This window comes from Sinocyclocheilus anshuiensis, unplaced genomic scaffold (assembly GCF_001515605.1).
Source record: "Sinocyclocheilus anshuiensis isolate Anshui unplaced genomic scaffold, SAMN03320099.WGS_v1.1 scaffold423, whole genome shotgun sequence".
Taxonomy (NCBI): Eukaryota; Metazoa; Chordata; class Actinopteri; order Cypriniformes; family Cyprinidae; genus Sinocyclocheilus; species Sinocyclocheilus anshuiensis.
In genome coordinates this window covers 786,246-802,925 of record NW_015549610.1, presented here as the reverse complement: position 1 = coordinate 802,925, position 16,680 = coordinate 786,246, and the positions used below count along the sequence as shown (strand labels likewise).

The window sequence follows — 16,680 nt, the reverse complement described above, 5'->3', positions numbered from 1 at the left end:
GTTTATAAAAACTGTGATTCTGATGACCAGCTCAAACTCCTCTGTCATACAGCAAGACAACAAACTTAAACAAAACTGTGGAGCTGCAAGAGTTTTATTTCACTGCATGTTCACAGAGACAGTCTCAAACTAATAGAAAACACCACAAATTTACAGTAATACTACAGGAGTTACACAAAACTCTTAAGCTTAAATTCTGCTTAGAATCTAAAAAGTTACATCACTGTTAACTAATTTACAAAGCTAATTTACATTAACTACTGTACAGTGTGTACAGGACATCTTTATTATGCTAAGCTCTAATTCTACTCAAGAATCACTGTTAACTAACAAGTACAGTACAGTTTGTCTTCATGATATTATAAAATCATATTAGGTGTTTAATGCATAGTGACTTATAGTCACATAAAACTGAAAGCCAGCACTTCACATGCTGCAAATGATTTTCAGATCTCAAGCTTTTAAATTTTAAATTAATTACACTATGTCTGTTACAAAATAATTTAAAGCAGCAATTTCTGTAAACAATTAAGAATGCCACACTGTTCATCACAGGATATCTTCAAATGATTCTCGTTCATAACTCAAAAACTTGAGCAGTCTTCCTGGTAGAGGAAGAGCACTGATTTGCCATAGTCTGTGGGTGTCCAGTCGTTGACGAATCTTGAGTCTGCACAGATGCATCAGTGTGGAAGGAAGAACTGACAAAGAGAGTGTTTGGGTTTCAGTTCAGTTCCATTCATTTGTAAAAAATTAATTCAGTTGTCAGATGTCAATAATCAGACAAACTTCTGCAAATTAAGAGATTGTAAAGAATATTCTTACCTGATCTTTCTTTAATATGAGCCCAATCTTTGTTGCTGTCTAGAAGTTCAGTTATTCGAGAGCAGAGTTTAACATGACCCACATAGTCAAGTAATGTGTCTATGATGGGTCCCACCCAGCTGCTGACTGAAGGAGTAGAGATGATCTCACAAAACTGTAAATAAAGAAATAAAAATTATTTAATTAAAAATTCTGGTTTTTATAAATAATAATAATTTTTAATAATACTATAAAAAATAATTATATTAAGCATACAGACAGTTTTATAAGACATTTTACAAGACATTTTGACCGGAAAACAAAATGTATACCTCTACACAGTATCCTGATGGTTCATCATTTAAAAAATACATTGTTTCTTGTCCATTTCGTCTTAGTTTAATGGGGGGATGAGAATTACAGCCATATTGACAGTTAAAACATGATAGTGCATCGCAGCCATTGTCCAGCAGGTACTTCATCATCACCATGTACTTCATACAGAAAACCAATACTGCTGGGAAGCTGGTAGGATGAGTTGGCAGCAGGGCATTGACATTAGCACCGTGCTTCACCAGTAAGGTCACCATTTCCATACTTGCTTTCCTTACAGCCACCAGCAGGGGGTTGAAGACATCCAGGTTTGGATTGGCACCTGCTTCTAACAGCATAGCAGCTGCCTCAGTGTTTCTGTTTACCACAGCTGAGTACAAAGCCGTGCTGCGACGATCTTCATACATTTTTGACCAATCATCTGACAGCTTCGCGTTGACGTCATATCTGGCCTCAATTAATGTTTCTAGAACATCATCTCTGTTACGTTCTGCAGCAAAATGAAGAGGACTGATGCCGGAGCGTCTCACTTTGACCGTGTTAGTTCTGGGGATTAGCATGGCAACAATGCTGAGGAAGATGAGAAAGAGTCATATTTATTTCTTAATCAGTACTTGAATAAAAAAGAAAGCATAAAAACCTACATACCTTATTAAGACACATATGCACTGTAAGGGGTTAATTTAGTGATAATGACTGGCTGACTGTCACTTTCCACTTATTACATGTCTATATGCCAAATAAATAAATACTTGGACATGATCTGAAATTATTTTATAATTTTACCGATAGGCTGTATTATCATTTTTTTTTTTAAATAATCACGTTTAACATTTGAACAGTAGAAAACTACATTACCCATGATACTTCAAAGAAAGCTCCACCAATCAGAATCGCAGTGAGCAAAGCAAGTCAAAAGAACAATTTAACACCAGACAATTCCCACGAAGCACTGCAAATCTCTGTATGCTCTCAAAAAAGTTTGTAATATTGTGCTTCACCGTATAGCTGTATGCTTTGGTTCATGGTTTATAAGTCAGACATTTTTTGACCACTGAATGCCATGATTAAATATTCCAAAGAGCCATGTAATAAGGATAAATATGAAATTAACTAGTAGGCCTACTAACCTGTCATGACCATTCTTTGCCGCAACATGAATAGGAAGTAATCCAGTTTTGTTGGCTTTGTTAACATCAGCTTGTTTTGACAAGAGCATCTCAACAACTTCAGCATGACCATTCTTAGAGGCCTCAAACAATGCGGTTGCATCATCATTTGCCTGGGTATTTACATTACCGCCTAAAGAATAGATCACTAGGTTAATGCTACTAGAATAAAACTGAGTAATTAATACTTTTTTATTTGTTTTTCATCCAAAAAAATGAATAAAAAAATTCTTACCTTTATATATTAGGTAGTTAAGCACATCAACAGCACTACACTGAGCAGCCGTAAACAGAGCGTCAATGCCATAAACATTTCTGGACCACAGCTTTGCCCCTGCATTTATCAACATCTTACAGATCTCTAACTTATTGTTCCTCACTGCTTCATGTAGCGGAGTCACACCTTGAACACAGGCTTTTCTTGGTGAAGCTCCAAATCTCAAAAGAAGTTCCACTATCTCTTCATTAGCCTTCTCACATGCTGTAAAAATCAAGAGTGATTATTCAGACCACTTCCTGGTCATTAGTTGCTGAGAGATATCATGCTAAAATGTTTACCTTTGTACAGTGGCGTCTCCCACTGGTTGTTTGCAAGGTTAGGATCAGCTTCTTCCTCTAAGAGGTGCTTGACACAAGAAACATGTTTGCGACTCACAGCCAGCATGAGCGGTGTCTGACTATTGTTTGTTTGTTTGTTGATTGTATCTGGTTTGGCTGTGGGAGCAATGGAATACAACTGTGATTTTTGAGAATGTGATTCTGGACATCATAAAAAAACTGATTCATTCATCACCTTTGAGCAAAATCTTAAGGCACTCCACATGGCCATAATATGCAGACTCATGAAGCGGTAACCAGCCGTCTTTATTGGGTTCATCGAGATCTTTAGATTTGAAATGAATGATGTCTTGTAGAGCTTTTGCATCCCCTCTCCAAATGGCCGAGAGAAAAGGGTCTAAATCACTGAAAGAACAAATATGCAAACAGATCTTAAGAACAAGAATCTTAAGGGCTGTTATCTCAGTGGATGAGCCCAATAAGCATGATTTCGCTTTTTGTTCATTATGTACGGGTAATTCTTGACCTATTTTATTTTTCAGCGATTATTTCTGTAAGTTACATTCTTATGCCAGTAGGTGATGATATGTGACGAGTTATGAGCGAGTCATTGACTCGTTCTTTCAAATGATTTGTTCAAAAACATTAATTCCATTCAGGAAGGAAACAATATGGTGTTTGGAACATTTGGAAAGTGGAGGGATATTCAGAAAAACAGCACACACACACACACACAAATTAAATGAAATTTGTCTTGCCACTCACTTCACAGTCTCTACTGTGACCCGCAGGTGTCCATTGTGCCTTGTCCAGGCAATCACCTTTTCTTGGTCTTTACTGAAGAAATGATTGTGAACATTTCTGTCAATTTTTGCACACATATTCTCACTGAAAGGAAGACAGCAACAATGGTTTTTATATATTTGCAAACAGTGGCGTAGGCAGAATTGTATTTTTGGGTGGGCTTGGGCAAAAAGTGAGCAGGCACTAGGCTAACTACCAGACGGAGTCCAGGTGTAACGCAAATCCGAACCAAAGGGTTATGTCGCAATATTGTAAATATTTATGTTTTAAACCAGGAAGGCGAGCCAATGGATATCACACAAGCACCGTGCAAACCTTGTGCAAGAGTTATGCCGGTGAATAGGGTGACCATACGTCCTCTTTTTCCCGGACAATTGCAAATAAAAAATTGCATCCGGCCGGGATTTCTAAATCGCCCAGAATGTCTGGTATTCGGCTTTTGCTTTCTACAGTCGCCAGTCATCGTGTACGTTTTTGTTTTAGAGCCCTGTGAGGGACTGTTTTAATCCAGCTCCCGCTGAATTTCTGACCATTACCGCCCGCTCCCATGATTTTTGTGTCCAGTCCTGCCCGCTCCCGCAAACATTCTAATATTGCATATAATTTTCGCGCATCAGGGAGCCGCCATCAATATGCGAAGTATTTAAATCTCTTTTGAATGAGCGCTCGCTGTTCACTTTCACTTTTGATTTAGCGATCACGCGCGTTCTGTATAAAGGAAGATCAGATATTTGTCAATGAGCTCAGGATCTGTTGAGCAGCAAATCCTCCAGCATGATCTATCAGTCATCTCTCCTCTCAACCTGTGATCAGTGAAATCTGACTCCTGCAGCTCGTGTTGGATGCAGGGTTGTCAAGTCCATGTTTTTTTTTTTCGATGGAATTGGGCTACTTTTAAAATGTTACCATGGGTTGATTTTCCTGTTTGAAATGTTGCATAAATTACATATGACTGAAATGCTTGTATTGAAACATTTTGCATTCTGTGATAAAACTGTGCTAGATGTTAAGTTTTGTGAAGGATTGCCACTGGTAGGAAGCTTTTTAGCTGTGTATGATCAATATGCATAACAGTGACTGTAAATGTAAAATATGTATTTTAGGTATGGAAATGACATTTTGAGTTTTGATATTTGTGATATGGTCGTTGTGCTACTTTGGGCATTACTTTAACCACCAACCAAACACACCCCAGCCCCAAACACACTGTCCTCTTTTTGGAAATTAAAATATGGTCACCCTACCGGTGAACCTCTTAATCTCAGTCAATTCACCAGAAAGTGAAAGTAAAAACTTACGGATCTTTAGGCATCTGACGCTGCATAACGGCGCATATTCTCTCAGAGATGAATCTACTTCATATGCTGATAATGGTTATATAACTGTTTTACTCCATTAATATTTCTCTTGTGGCCTGAACTAGTGAAAAAAATTAGAAGAAACGTATTTTGTGTTAAACAAGTTTCTTTTCGGTGTTTGAAATAAAGCTTATCTTAATTTTCATTGATGATTGCAGTTAATAATTTTAATTATAGGCCAATAATTCATTGTATAGCTAATAAACCTGTTTTAAAAGACCTTTTTAAAAACATTCTCAACGAGGAGTAAGCTAGCCTAATCTTTTATTATCCTCGCAGCGCGTCAGTTATGCGGTGATGCACTATGAAATTAGCCTATTGCAGGGCAAATTCATTGTAATATTAATTTAATAGGCTAATAGAAGTAACTTAATAATAATAATAGGCCTAATAATAAGAAGAATATAACAGGCCTAATTAGAAATGCCAAATGCTCTTAATATTGCCAATTAGATATAACTAAAGTGTATAGGCTAAAATTATTTTATTCAGGAGCAGGACTGGACACCAATGTTCTATGCTATGGCATCGTTGCGAAAACCCCATGTTAGAACCTTTATTTTTAGAGTTGTTGTACATGACAACAGGGGAAAAAATCACCTAGGGTTTGCCGAGTTAGGGTTGCATGGCGGTTGTTGTGTAGCTTTGGGGGCAGCTGGCTGTGTGTGGGCATGTACTTGTCGATTCTGCCATGGAGTTACATTTGTATCAGCTAGACTTCGTTCAATAGCTAACTGCAACAGCTGTTCTTCAGACAAGTGTGCATAAGCACTGAAGTCCTCCAGGTCGTCTTTTGTTGTCATTGAAGAAGCCATTGCTGCTGCCATTTTGCACCTGTGATAGTAAAATGCTCAGAAATGTGAAAACTGATGAACATTCAAATAACATAGTTCTAATCAATCACACAAACTGCCAAGAGAATAAATTAATAAAAAAATGTAATAATATAATTAAAGGACAGTTAATTAAAATATCAGGTTATTTTCTGAGTTTTGCCATTGATCAGTAAACATTCAAAATTCAGTTTTTCAACTGTACACAAGTTCCCTTACAAGTCCTAACAACATCATCACTATAATTCATCACTACTATCATTGAGAAGTCCACCTACCTTTCTACAGGATATCAATAATTATACGTTGAATGTGGTGTATGTGGATCTTCTCCTTTATCTGTACAGCAGTTGCTGCTGTGTGCTTTATGAAGGTTCTCTGAGAGGTCTTGATTTCATATCACGGTGTAAACAAACCGATTGCCTTATAAATATATCTGCCTGCCTTGCATGTGATTCATTAGAGCATGTCTGGCTTAGATGTGACATGATCTTCCTTACATACAGGCCAAGAGAAGAGCAAGAGATCTGTTTTGAAACTGGGAAAATCACTCTTTCCCTGAAACTAGAAAACAACATTTAACCCTGAACTTCCATAAATTTGTTATAAATGATAATGAAGTTGACAAATCTTGCAGCATCGACTTCATTCAGTGGTTAAATATGCAAAAACAAGAATATATAAATATACTGTATACAAATATGTTTCATGCTTGTGTGAAATAACACATTTATTTTTTAATCTCTTAATTTGCAGAATTAGTTTTTTCTTGTATGGAACATTATAGTCTGTAAATATACTGTACATATTCAGAAAAAAGGTACAAAAGCTGTCACTTTAGGGGTAAATAAGTTTGTACCTTGTTTACTCAATAAAGGGAGCATAGTGCCTTATAAAGGTACTGTACATATTAGTACCTTTTGAAAGGGTACCACCCCAGTGACAGTGACCTGTGTCTGAAGCATACATTCAAAACAACAACAACACGTTGGCCGGCGACAGCCTATGACGTCACTACCGGTGCGACCACAGTATAAGAGGCGCCGGGAGAAAACGTCATCCTCTTCTTCATCTTCAAGTGACTGTTTTGTTTGAAGCGTGCATTCCGGTGGTAAGAACGATTTTTCTTCCATTGTCATGGCAAGCACTATTAAGACGTTTAAGAGGTGTGTGGATCCGTGTCCTCGCTATTTGACACCTGATGACACACACACAAGATCTTTGCGTCATTTGTTTGTGCGAAGAGCACGCACGCGATGTCCTCGAGGGGGCAGTCTGCGTCCACTGCTACCGTTTTTCTATGAAAAAGCTCCGCTCTCGTCTGTCTCTCTTTTCGAGAAAGGAGGGGCAGCCGTCTGCTCCCCGCGGTTCAGGACCCACCGCTGCTGAGGCACGGAGGAGAATGAGCTCGTGGGGATCACAGGCGGATCTGGCCGATGAGTTTAAAGAGGGGCTTTCCCTCTTGCGCTCATCGGCCGCGGACGAGGGTGAGCGGCTGGATGATGATGATGCAATTTCCCTGACATCATCTGATCCAGCGGCTAGTGCTCTTCTGGGTTCTGCCCAGAAAGAGCAGGAGATGTCTGAGGGGGGCGAAGAATTCGAGACTGAGCCCTCTCAATCCTCCTGCCCTGCGTATGATGAGCTCTTGGAGGTTATGGAACGCGCCACGGCGAGGCTTGACTTGCCGTGGAAGTGGGCCAGGAAGGTGGCGCCACGGGGTCGTCTCGATGAGCGTTATCTTTCTGACCATAGCCCCCCAGCTCAAGTGAGCCTTCCTTTTCTTCCTGATCTCCATATGGAGATCGAGAGGGAATGGAAGAGGCCGTTTTCCTCTCACATCCATAGGTTCCAGCATACGAGTTATGCCAACATTGAAGGGATGCGTGAGAGCGGCTATGAGAGGATACCCCTATAGAAAAGATGCTAGCTAGCTGTCTCTCTGTGGGTGAGACATCCTCTCTCAAGGCTCCCTCCTTGCCATTTAAGCCCTTTCAGGATACATCTCGCTTAAATGGCAGGGCATACGCAGCAGCAGGTCAGGCTGTCGCTTCGTTGCACGCGATGGCGGTGCTTCAGGCATACCAGGCTGATCTGCTGAAAGACCTGGATAAGGGTCGGGGCCTTTCCCCTGACGAAGTAGCTGAGCTGCACCGTACTACGGATCTTGCTCTCCGTGCTACTAAGCAGGCCACCACTGCTATGGGCAGATCTATGGCGGCCATGGTGGTAACGGAGAGACATCTGTGGGTGAACCTGGTAGATATCGGGAAGAAAGAGAAGGGCTTTCTCCTCGATGCTCCGGTTTCGCCTTCCGAACTTTTTGGTACCTCTGTCGAGACGGTGGTCGAGAAGTTTAGGGAGGCGAAGGCACGCTCAGCGGCCTTCAAAACCTTCATTCCACGAAGGTCCAGGTCTGAGCCCGAACAATGCAGGGGTTCTGGCCCGTCCCGGTCTGAGGATCAGAGACGGGCACAGAAGGCTAGTGTCGCGACTCGTGCCCCTCCCCCACCTGCGGGTGGGGCTAGGAGGAAGCGCGTGTTAAAGGGAGGCAGGCAAGACCTGAGGGAGGTGATCCAGACGAGGTGTTCACGATGCTCTCGTCCGGACCAGAGTAAGACCTGAAACATCTACTCACCTCCCTCGGGGGGTTTAAAATCTGCCCTCATCTTCCCCTTCCTAATTCCCCTGTAACCACCATCAACTCCACCTGACCGAGGTTAGATAGGAACCTCCTGCGCCTGCACTGCAGTCTCTTTTGCTGGACCTATGATGTTTTTGGTTGGTTCTATGTCTTGCATAGAAACTACCTTACTGATGGTCCGAACTCGAGGCTTCTTCGGACTTCGCCTCTTAAACTGAGCTCATGTGCAGGAACCATGGTGGGTGAGTACGATCCATTTCAAATAACTGTTCGCTGGTGGTTGTGTGAACCCTTCTGCTAGCCTTCTTTGCAGTGTTTCCAGGACCTGTCTGTTGTGTTTCTGACCTTGTTTACGGTAGGTCCTCGGTGAGCACCCCCTCTGCTGTACTCAGAACCCTTGCTATCGACTTTTACGGTGATGACCTCACTCGTCGATACTGGATCCAGATTGGATGATAGCCCTGTTTTCGGCTTCATGCCTCCTGGATCATGTGGCCAAGTCGTTAGGTTTCTATGGGAGCACAGCACTGCAATCCCGGGACCTGCGGGTCCTTCCTTCTGGTGAGCTCTCCGGAGTGTATGCTTTGCGAGATGCCCCCCTGGACGTCCTGGCTGGGTTTTTGCCTCAAGAGGCTGCCCCGACTGGGACGCCATAGCCATGTCTCACCCCAAGGGGCTTCCTGTGTCAGGATATCTTTTTTCACTGAATGGAGCTCCTCTCGCTGAGGCGTCAAGTGGCTTTACTCCACTCTGCAGTCCGCTAGTTGCATCGTACTGCCCTCATGGTGAGCCAGTGAGTCACCCCTCCATGGAGGGGGCTTGAGTACACTGGGTTCCCTGAGGTGTGAGTGAGGGGTGTTTCTGCGGAAACCCTTCCCGAGTGCTCTGGCTCTGAGGAGAAAGAGCTCTCCATGCATGATTTGGGCCCCATCATGCACTATGCTCCTTCAGCTAGGTAACTTACTGCTAGCCAGACCAGGCTTATGACCATGATGATGAGTTGGTGACTCCTCATATGACGGATTGTACTATGGGATGCACCATTTCCATCTATGTGCGCTCTGTGTATGCTATGGATTGCTCCCTCAGAGTGCCACGGTCACGTAGGGTCTCTAGGCCTGTCTTGTAAACAGCCTCTATGACCCTTTAGCAACGGTATCCTTAAAATCCATGTTATGGTAAGTGCACACGCTAAGTCTCTGTGCACTTTCTAAAATCCACGCTGTGGTAAGGACGCAAATCAAGCATTTTGCGTTCTTTCTAAAATCCTGTATGGTAGGGGTTACCCGCTGCGGCTTCGTGCCCTTTCTTTGAGTTGGTCAGGCTACCGATGTATCCCCAGTGATACCTACTTGAACAGGGTGTTGCTACTAAGGGTCTGTTGAGACAGTTCCTTCAGCGAGCTCATGCAGAGCAAGCGGTAGCCCCTGGGTGACAGGCCAAGACCTAGTTACTATCCTAGACGCTTGGTCGTATCCCCTTAAAGGAATCTCTTCTTCTGATTCCAAGCCTTTGAGCTCTACCCTGGGCCCAGAAGGCCTGGCTCTAACAGGTAAGTTTCTGGGGTATGTAGCTCAGGCCTTTGGCCGTAGGGGATAATGTCACTGACAGCCGTCAAACCGTCCCAGGGGCAACTCCCTTAAGCTTTGGTAGAGTTGGTACTTAGTGCTCGCCTTTGTGTTTGGCATGCACTCCCCTCAGCATGGTAGCGTGGGTATACCATTCCCCATAGCGACCCCTAGAGGACGCAGTTCGAAGTTCCCTCAAAAGGGAACGTCTCAGGTTACGTATGTAACCATGGTTCCCCGAGAAGGGAACGAGACACTGCGTCCTCTAGTTTCCTTACCGTTCTTCGGACGCAAGCTTCAGACGAAGAAGCGGATGACGTGTTCTCCCGGCGCCTCTTTATACTGTGGTCGCACCGGTAGTGACGTCATAGGCTGTCGCCGGCCAACGTATTGTTGTTTTAAATATATGCTTCAGACACGGGTCACGCCGAGGCGTTCCCCATAGCGACCCCTAGAGGACGCAGTGTCTCGTTCCCTTCTCAGGGAACCATGGTTACATACATAACCTGAGACATTTTTCTGAGTGAAAAGATTTACATTGTGTCCTATAATGACCAGTCAGGCTTTCTACACACTGTCCTGCACTATACCATGCATTATTTACATAAGTAAATATCATTAGGTGGTCTAATGCTTGAGTGACCCAATTTTCAAGACAGCTGTCTATGAATGCTGGTATGTGCTAGAAGCCTCTTTGTGACCACTGTAAACATCTCAGATGGATACTCATACCTCTTGTCCTATTGAATGATTCGTGTTTTCATTTGTAGCAGTGTGGCAATGAATGAATGAATGATGCATTTATACAGCGCTTTATTGTGTATTGCTTTACACCCAAAGCGCTTTACAATCATGTGGGGGGTCTCTCCTCAACCACCACCAGTGTGCAGCATCCACCTGGATGATATGACGGCAGCCACAGGACAACAGCGCCAGTGCGCTCACCACAAACCAGCTACAGGTGGAGAGGAGAGTCATAGAGCCAATCAAATGGATGGGGATTATTAGGAGGCCATGATGGTCAGAGGCCAGTGGCAGCAATTTGACCAGGACACCGGGGTTACACCGCTACTCTTTACGAGAAGTGACATGGGATTTTTAATTACCACAGTGAGTCAAGACCTCGGTTTATCTCGATCTCATCCGAAAGACGGTGCTTTTTGACAGTATAGTGTCCCCGTCACTATACTGGGGCATTAGGGCCCACACAGACCACAGGGTGAGCACCCCCTGCTGGCCTCACTAACACCTCTTCCAACAGCAACCTAGTTTTCAGCAGAGGTCTCCCATCCAGGTACTAACCAGGCTCAACCCTGCTTAGTTTCAGTGGGCAACCAGTCTTGGGCTGCAGGGTGATATGGCTGTGGCATTAATGAAGGTCTGAAGCTTCTAAATAATGCAAGTAATAATGAAGTCTGAAGGAAGATACTAGATATGTTAATAATAAACTGTTTTTCTAATCAACATTTGATCCAAACTTGCAGTTCAGTCTGCATATTGATGGTATTCTATGTACGCAAGTGCTTTTGGTTTTATTAATGTGTCCATGCTTAGGAGTTGAAAGTCTTATCCTTTAATACACCTTAAGGTTAACACATTCAGAACATCACAGCTTTCATTCTGCTCATTAGCTAAATTATCACATTCTTTACTGTGTTATGGGCAAAATTATGTATTATTTATTGATCCGTTTATTTCAGTAATTAATGAATTAACTCAAAATAGTCATTCATGTATACCATCAGCTTGTTTTTTTCACTCAGGCTGAAAGAAATGTTACAATTTAAGCTTCAATGCATGAAATTAATTGTACAGACTCCCACTGGTCCACTTGGACAGTAAAAAAATAAACAACACAAATCATTACAGTGCTTCTCATATAATTTAAGAATAAACAAGTTTTCTCATACTTAGCATCACATTCACTGAAAAAAAGTAACCTAAATAAAGTAACCTAAATAAATTGTTTTTTTTATTAAAGTCAATCAGCTTGTAACACTCCAAAGAGAAAGGAAAACTTGAAATCGCATCATATGACCCCTTTTTAAAAGACTAAATCAGACTGATAGAATCAACCAACTAAAGTAATTAAGGTAAAATCAGGTAGAAATGGCTTCTTAAGCTAACAAAACCTCCACATTTAATTACTTTACAATATAGAATAAAAGGTAAAATAATGTTAGCCATGTATTTTTTTTACAGTAATGGATGAATTCAATCCTGATTTTCAGCGAGGACCTTACTTAGCTAGAGAAGAGTAATTCACATATATGTGAAGTCATTAATTTTGATGTATTCAGAGTGGCATACAGATATTTTCAGATATCCGAGACTGCACATGTTGAGATGAGAATACGTATACAGTTGACCGTTGTAAGTCTAGCAGTGATGTAGGAAACTAAGATCAGGGGGCTAAACATGGATTCTATGAGATCCCAGTGGTGAGGAGACTAAACCTTTCCAGCTGGCCTGATATGACCTGTTATCCAAGAGGGATATAAACAAGGATAGTAAAGATCTCTGGAGGCCAGACTAGCATTTAGCAGTTCCTTCACACAGGCTTGTAGCCACATGTGCTTATAAAATAGGTCTGTTTTATGTAGAAATAACCTGACTCCTGCATGACTTCTACAAATCAGAGTGAATGATAATTCAGTAGACATTTTATTGACTTACTGAATTTTAGCCTTTGAAGACTGACACTTTACCACTTGGCCCTTGTGCCAGTCTATTTGTTTCATAACTTGGAAGAGCCCAACTGAGACTGTTTTACAGCAATACATAAACAATATTGAGTCTATTGAGCCTTGCAGCAAAATGTCCATCCTTTACAAAAATGAACTGCAGTGTAATGGCAGTATAGAAAGGAAAAATTGAAATCGCATCATATGACCCCTTTAATCTAAACAGGAAAACATGCAGTTTTGTTCAGTAATATGATGCTGTGCTAAACAAATTGTGCTAAAAATTTGCTAAAATGTTTTTAACGGTAGTACTGTTACACTACTGTTGTAGATGTTATATATTGCAGTAGCCTACAACTACATTTGAATGAAGTATACTTGAAGTTCACTGTAGTGTAACTGAAGTACAGCTGCAGTTCACTTTTGACTGCACATATAGTTCCTTGCAGTGCAACTGCAGTTTAGGGCACTACATTTTATAGTTCAGTGCAATACAAGTTCAGATAAATAGCCTACATTAAAACTACAGTACTGATGTTGTGCTGTACAGTACAGTACAGTACAAGTAATAAAACATACTTGACGTCCACTGTAGTGTAACTCCAGTAGCCTACAATTGCAGTTGAGAAAAAAAAATGGAAAAGGTAAACATTTGGCAAAAAGGAACACAGTAGTAGTAAAGTAGTAGGCTACTATTATGCATTTCACGTTTGCAGTATTAGTATGAAGGTATTTTTGGTGCAAAACAACTGAGTGTCCGTGACAGCAGAATTTGTAGTTGTAGAGAATAGCCACACGTGTATCAGTAAATCTGAAGTCACAGACAAAAGTTGCAAACTTGCAGGTTTTTTTTTTTCTCTTCCACAAACACAACATCGCGAGCTGCGAGCATCTTGACAGCGACAAGTATCAAAAAAGGTACGTGGGTATTTTTTCTTTCTGAAATCATTTGTTTATAGCTTAAATATAGCTACGTTGGTAAACAGTGTTTCTTAGTTAGGTTAGCTAATCTTATTTCACGAAAGGTAAGCTAACGTTAGCCTACCTGCACTGTTAAGTTTGCTATTCAATCGTCTCGTATTAAATTACACTGTCTAATATAACGATTTATTCCTTGTATTCTGTTATGCTTTACCTTATAGAAAAATGACAGATCAGGGTGCATCTTTGCAGGTAAGTTAAAACCAAGGGTACCATGTTTTTTTTCTTTGGTGAATAGTAATTTTTATTGGGATAGCCTACTATAGTAAACTAAAGGTAATTTACAGCAGGCAATCTATAGTAGGTAATTTGCCATCAGAAATTATGTCGCTGCGAAGGTTACACAGGGCTGCACGAATTCTCAAAATGTTATCAATCTTAGGGGTGAGGTTAATTGGAACTGTTTGAGAAAGGATTTTGAAGTTTTTCAGTCGGCATATGACCCGCTCAACATGGACACGTACATTGGCAATGCGCCTAGTGTTGGTGGTGTCTTCTTCAGAGAGTTGCATGCCTCTCTTGGTGAATGCTGGAATGACAAGTTTCACCTTCCTTTCATACAGGAGATCGGTAATGGTGAAGCCTCTGTCTGCCATTACTTCATCGCCTGGACGAAGGTATTCCAGGAACCCTGAATTTGCAGTTATGAATTTGTCACTGCACCTTCCTCCATACGCTGGTGAGATGAACATGATCAGTCCACATGGTGCAATAGAGACCAGGTATTTGATGGTGTTCTGGCCGTAGTAATGGCTGTAGGACTCGCCTCTTGAGTCAAGGTTGCGTGGCTTTTGAAGGGGTGTCTCTGAACAGTCGATCACACATGTTGTATTTGGGAATTGTTCTCTGAAACACTGAGGCATTGTTGCCTGGATTGTCTCCCTGGGAAGCCATGGTATGTAATCCCTCATGTTCTCCTCCATGATGTCAATCCAACATGAAATCACCTTGCTTACAATGGACTGAGAAACACCAAACCTTTCAGCAAGATCACCCTGCAATAAATTAAGGAGCAGCTTCATCAGAGTCATCAGGAGCTGATCCCAAGTGTGTAGCTGTTGGTGTATGTACTGGACCTGGTAAGGTGCTCGGCAAGTTTATCATTTTTGAGTTAATAAAACACTGTAATTTTGTATAGGTAACTTGTGTATATGTATAGGTTACCAGAAAACTTGAGTGTTGGTAACTCAATTTGACAAGTTCAGCCGACTTAGAGATTTAAGTTAAGCTTAGTGCACAGAACCCAAACAAAACAGTTCTCTTAACAAGTCTGCTTTGTTCACATTACTACAACAATGTGTGGAAACTGATTGCCTTAAATTTCTCAAGTAAGCTGTGCTCAAAACTTAAAGTTGTTAATACAAAGACAGACATCAACATCCCTTTTATGACACCTTGTAAATCTAGATTTACCATTTTCTAGAATTACCTTTTTCTAAATCAATAATGGTCAATCATGAACAATTACACTGAATAATGCTCCATCACGCCACAATGACATCTTTCTACACCAGAAGATTTTTCAGAGATTGCATTCTAGGTTCAGCCATTGAATGAAATCAAAGGTGTCCTTCAGTACTGGAGGATAAACGACATGAGGGTGAGTAATTAATGACAGAATTTTCATTTTTGAGTGAACTAATCCTTTAAGTATTTTTTTCTCTTCTTTCTAACGCTGTTCTTTTATTATACGTTCCCTTTCCTTAGAAGTTTTTTTTTTCACTTTCTTTATTCCTTTCTATCTTATATTGTTTCTGTGTCCTGATTTTTTTCAGGTCTCAAGAATTGTCTGCATTACACTGAATAACCAGAATATAACAGACAAAATTACTTACAAAACATGTCTTGTAAAATCAGTAAGGTCCTTTTCAAGGAGGAAAAGAAAATGATAATTAGTGCTGGGCATTGACGCACATTTAAAAACTATTTTAAATTAAGTTTCTACTCCAAATAATTTTCTGAAATATAAACATTTAAACAGTGGTTGTGATAACTTGTTTTCATGACATTTGTTCAAACATTAAATGCTGAAAAACGGATTACATAAGACATGGTAAATTTTATTAAGTTGTACTGTATCGCTCAACATACTTTATGATGCTTACTCACGTTTATTTCATGTTATAACTAGCCGTAAAGAGGAAAATCTATGTTTGTAATCTAGCTTGTAAGCCACCGGCTAGCTAGTACGCTAACTGACGGTTACAGTAATGCTCCTCAGTAAAAACTAATAAAATCTGCCTTTTCTTTTCCTCAAAAACTATAGCACGCACTGTGACAATATAGTTTATAAGTAGATCACCAAAAACGTACCTAATCTTGCGGCCACATTTTAAACATGATCTGACTCTGAAGTTCAGTTCGTTGTCTTCTTCTGGTGATGTTTTGTTTAAACCAACCTTCCGCCACCTACTAGTGCACTTCCGCCACCTACTGGTCTAGAGTTATTAGGGCACATAGTAGGATTGGGGAAATGTATATATATAATTGTTTTATTTTTTATGTCGTCTCCAATCACCTGTACACGTTCACATTGCGCATACGCAGGGACTCCCCACACATTGAAGAAATTAAAATAGCAGTAGCAGAACACATTAGTGTTTTTGTCATATGCTGCAATTACCAAAATCCAGTAAATATATGAAGTTATTAATATAAATATGATGATTGTGAAACGCTCTACTGGATTATGAGGCAGCAACAGCTTGTGGGCAAGCCAAAAAGCTGAAATCTTACTGTTATTTGACAGCTTGAAGAAAAAAAGATTCAGAAAAAAAAACCCTTAACCATTTCAAATTGTATTCACTCTAAATCTGTATTCATTGTTCTTTGCACCAGACAATGGAAACATACCTTTAATCCAACAAACTAGATGCTCTTAAGTACTGTTTACTAAAGTTGTTTAGTTTAACTATTGCATCCACCTGAAAGTTCACATAACACA

General features: G+C 40.8%; 1 protein-coding gene across 1 annotated transcript; it reads right to left on the bottom strand.

Moving 5' to 3' along the window:
• Nucleotides 1-349: 349 nt before the first annotated feature.
• On the bottom strand, nucleotides 350-6,223 carry LOC107659190 (ankyrin repeat and SOCS box protein 2-like). Its single transcript, XM_016448038.1, has 10 exons — nucleotides 6,138-6,223; nucleotides 5,627-5,860; nucleotides 3,630-3,752; nucleotides 3,100-3,269; nucleotides 2,865-3,020; nucleotides 2,542-2,787; nucleotides 2,268-2,439; nucleotides 1,137-1,707; nucleotides 826-979; nucleotides 350-701 (listed from the first exon to the last, which is right to left on the bottom strand). The coding sequence occupies exons 2-10, from the start codon at nucleotides 5,851-5,853 to the stop codon at nucleotides 550-552; spliced, it is 1,971 nt and encodes a 656-aa protein (XP_016303524.1). The 5' UTR covers nucleotides 5,854-5,860; nucleotides 6,138-6,223; the 3' UTR covers nucleotides 350-549.
• Between the last annotated feature and the right edge of the window lie 10,457 nt (nucleotides 6,224-16,680).

Coding starts and splice junctions, on each gene's coding strand:
- LOC107659190 (XM_016448038.1), bottom strand. CDS start 5,853: ATGGCAGCAGCAATGGCTTCTTCAATGACAACAAAAGACGACCTGGAG. Junction 1,708..2,267: donor GCAAAGAATGGTCATGACAG/GTTAGTAGGCCT, acceptor CATCTTCCTCAG/CATTGTTGCCATGCTAATCC. Junction 702..825: donor TCATATTAAAGAAAGATCAG/GTAAGAATATTC, acceptor TCTCTTTGTCAG/TTCTTCCTTCCACACTGATG.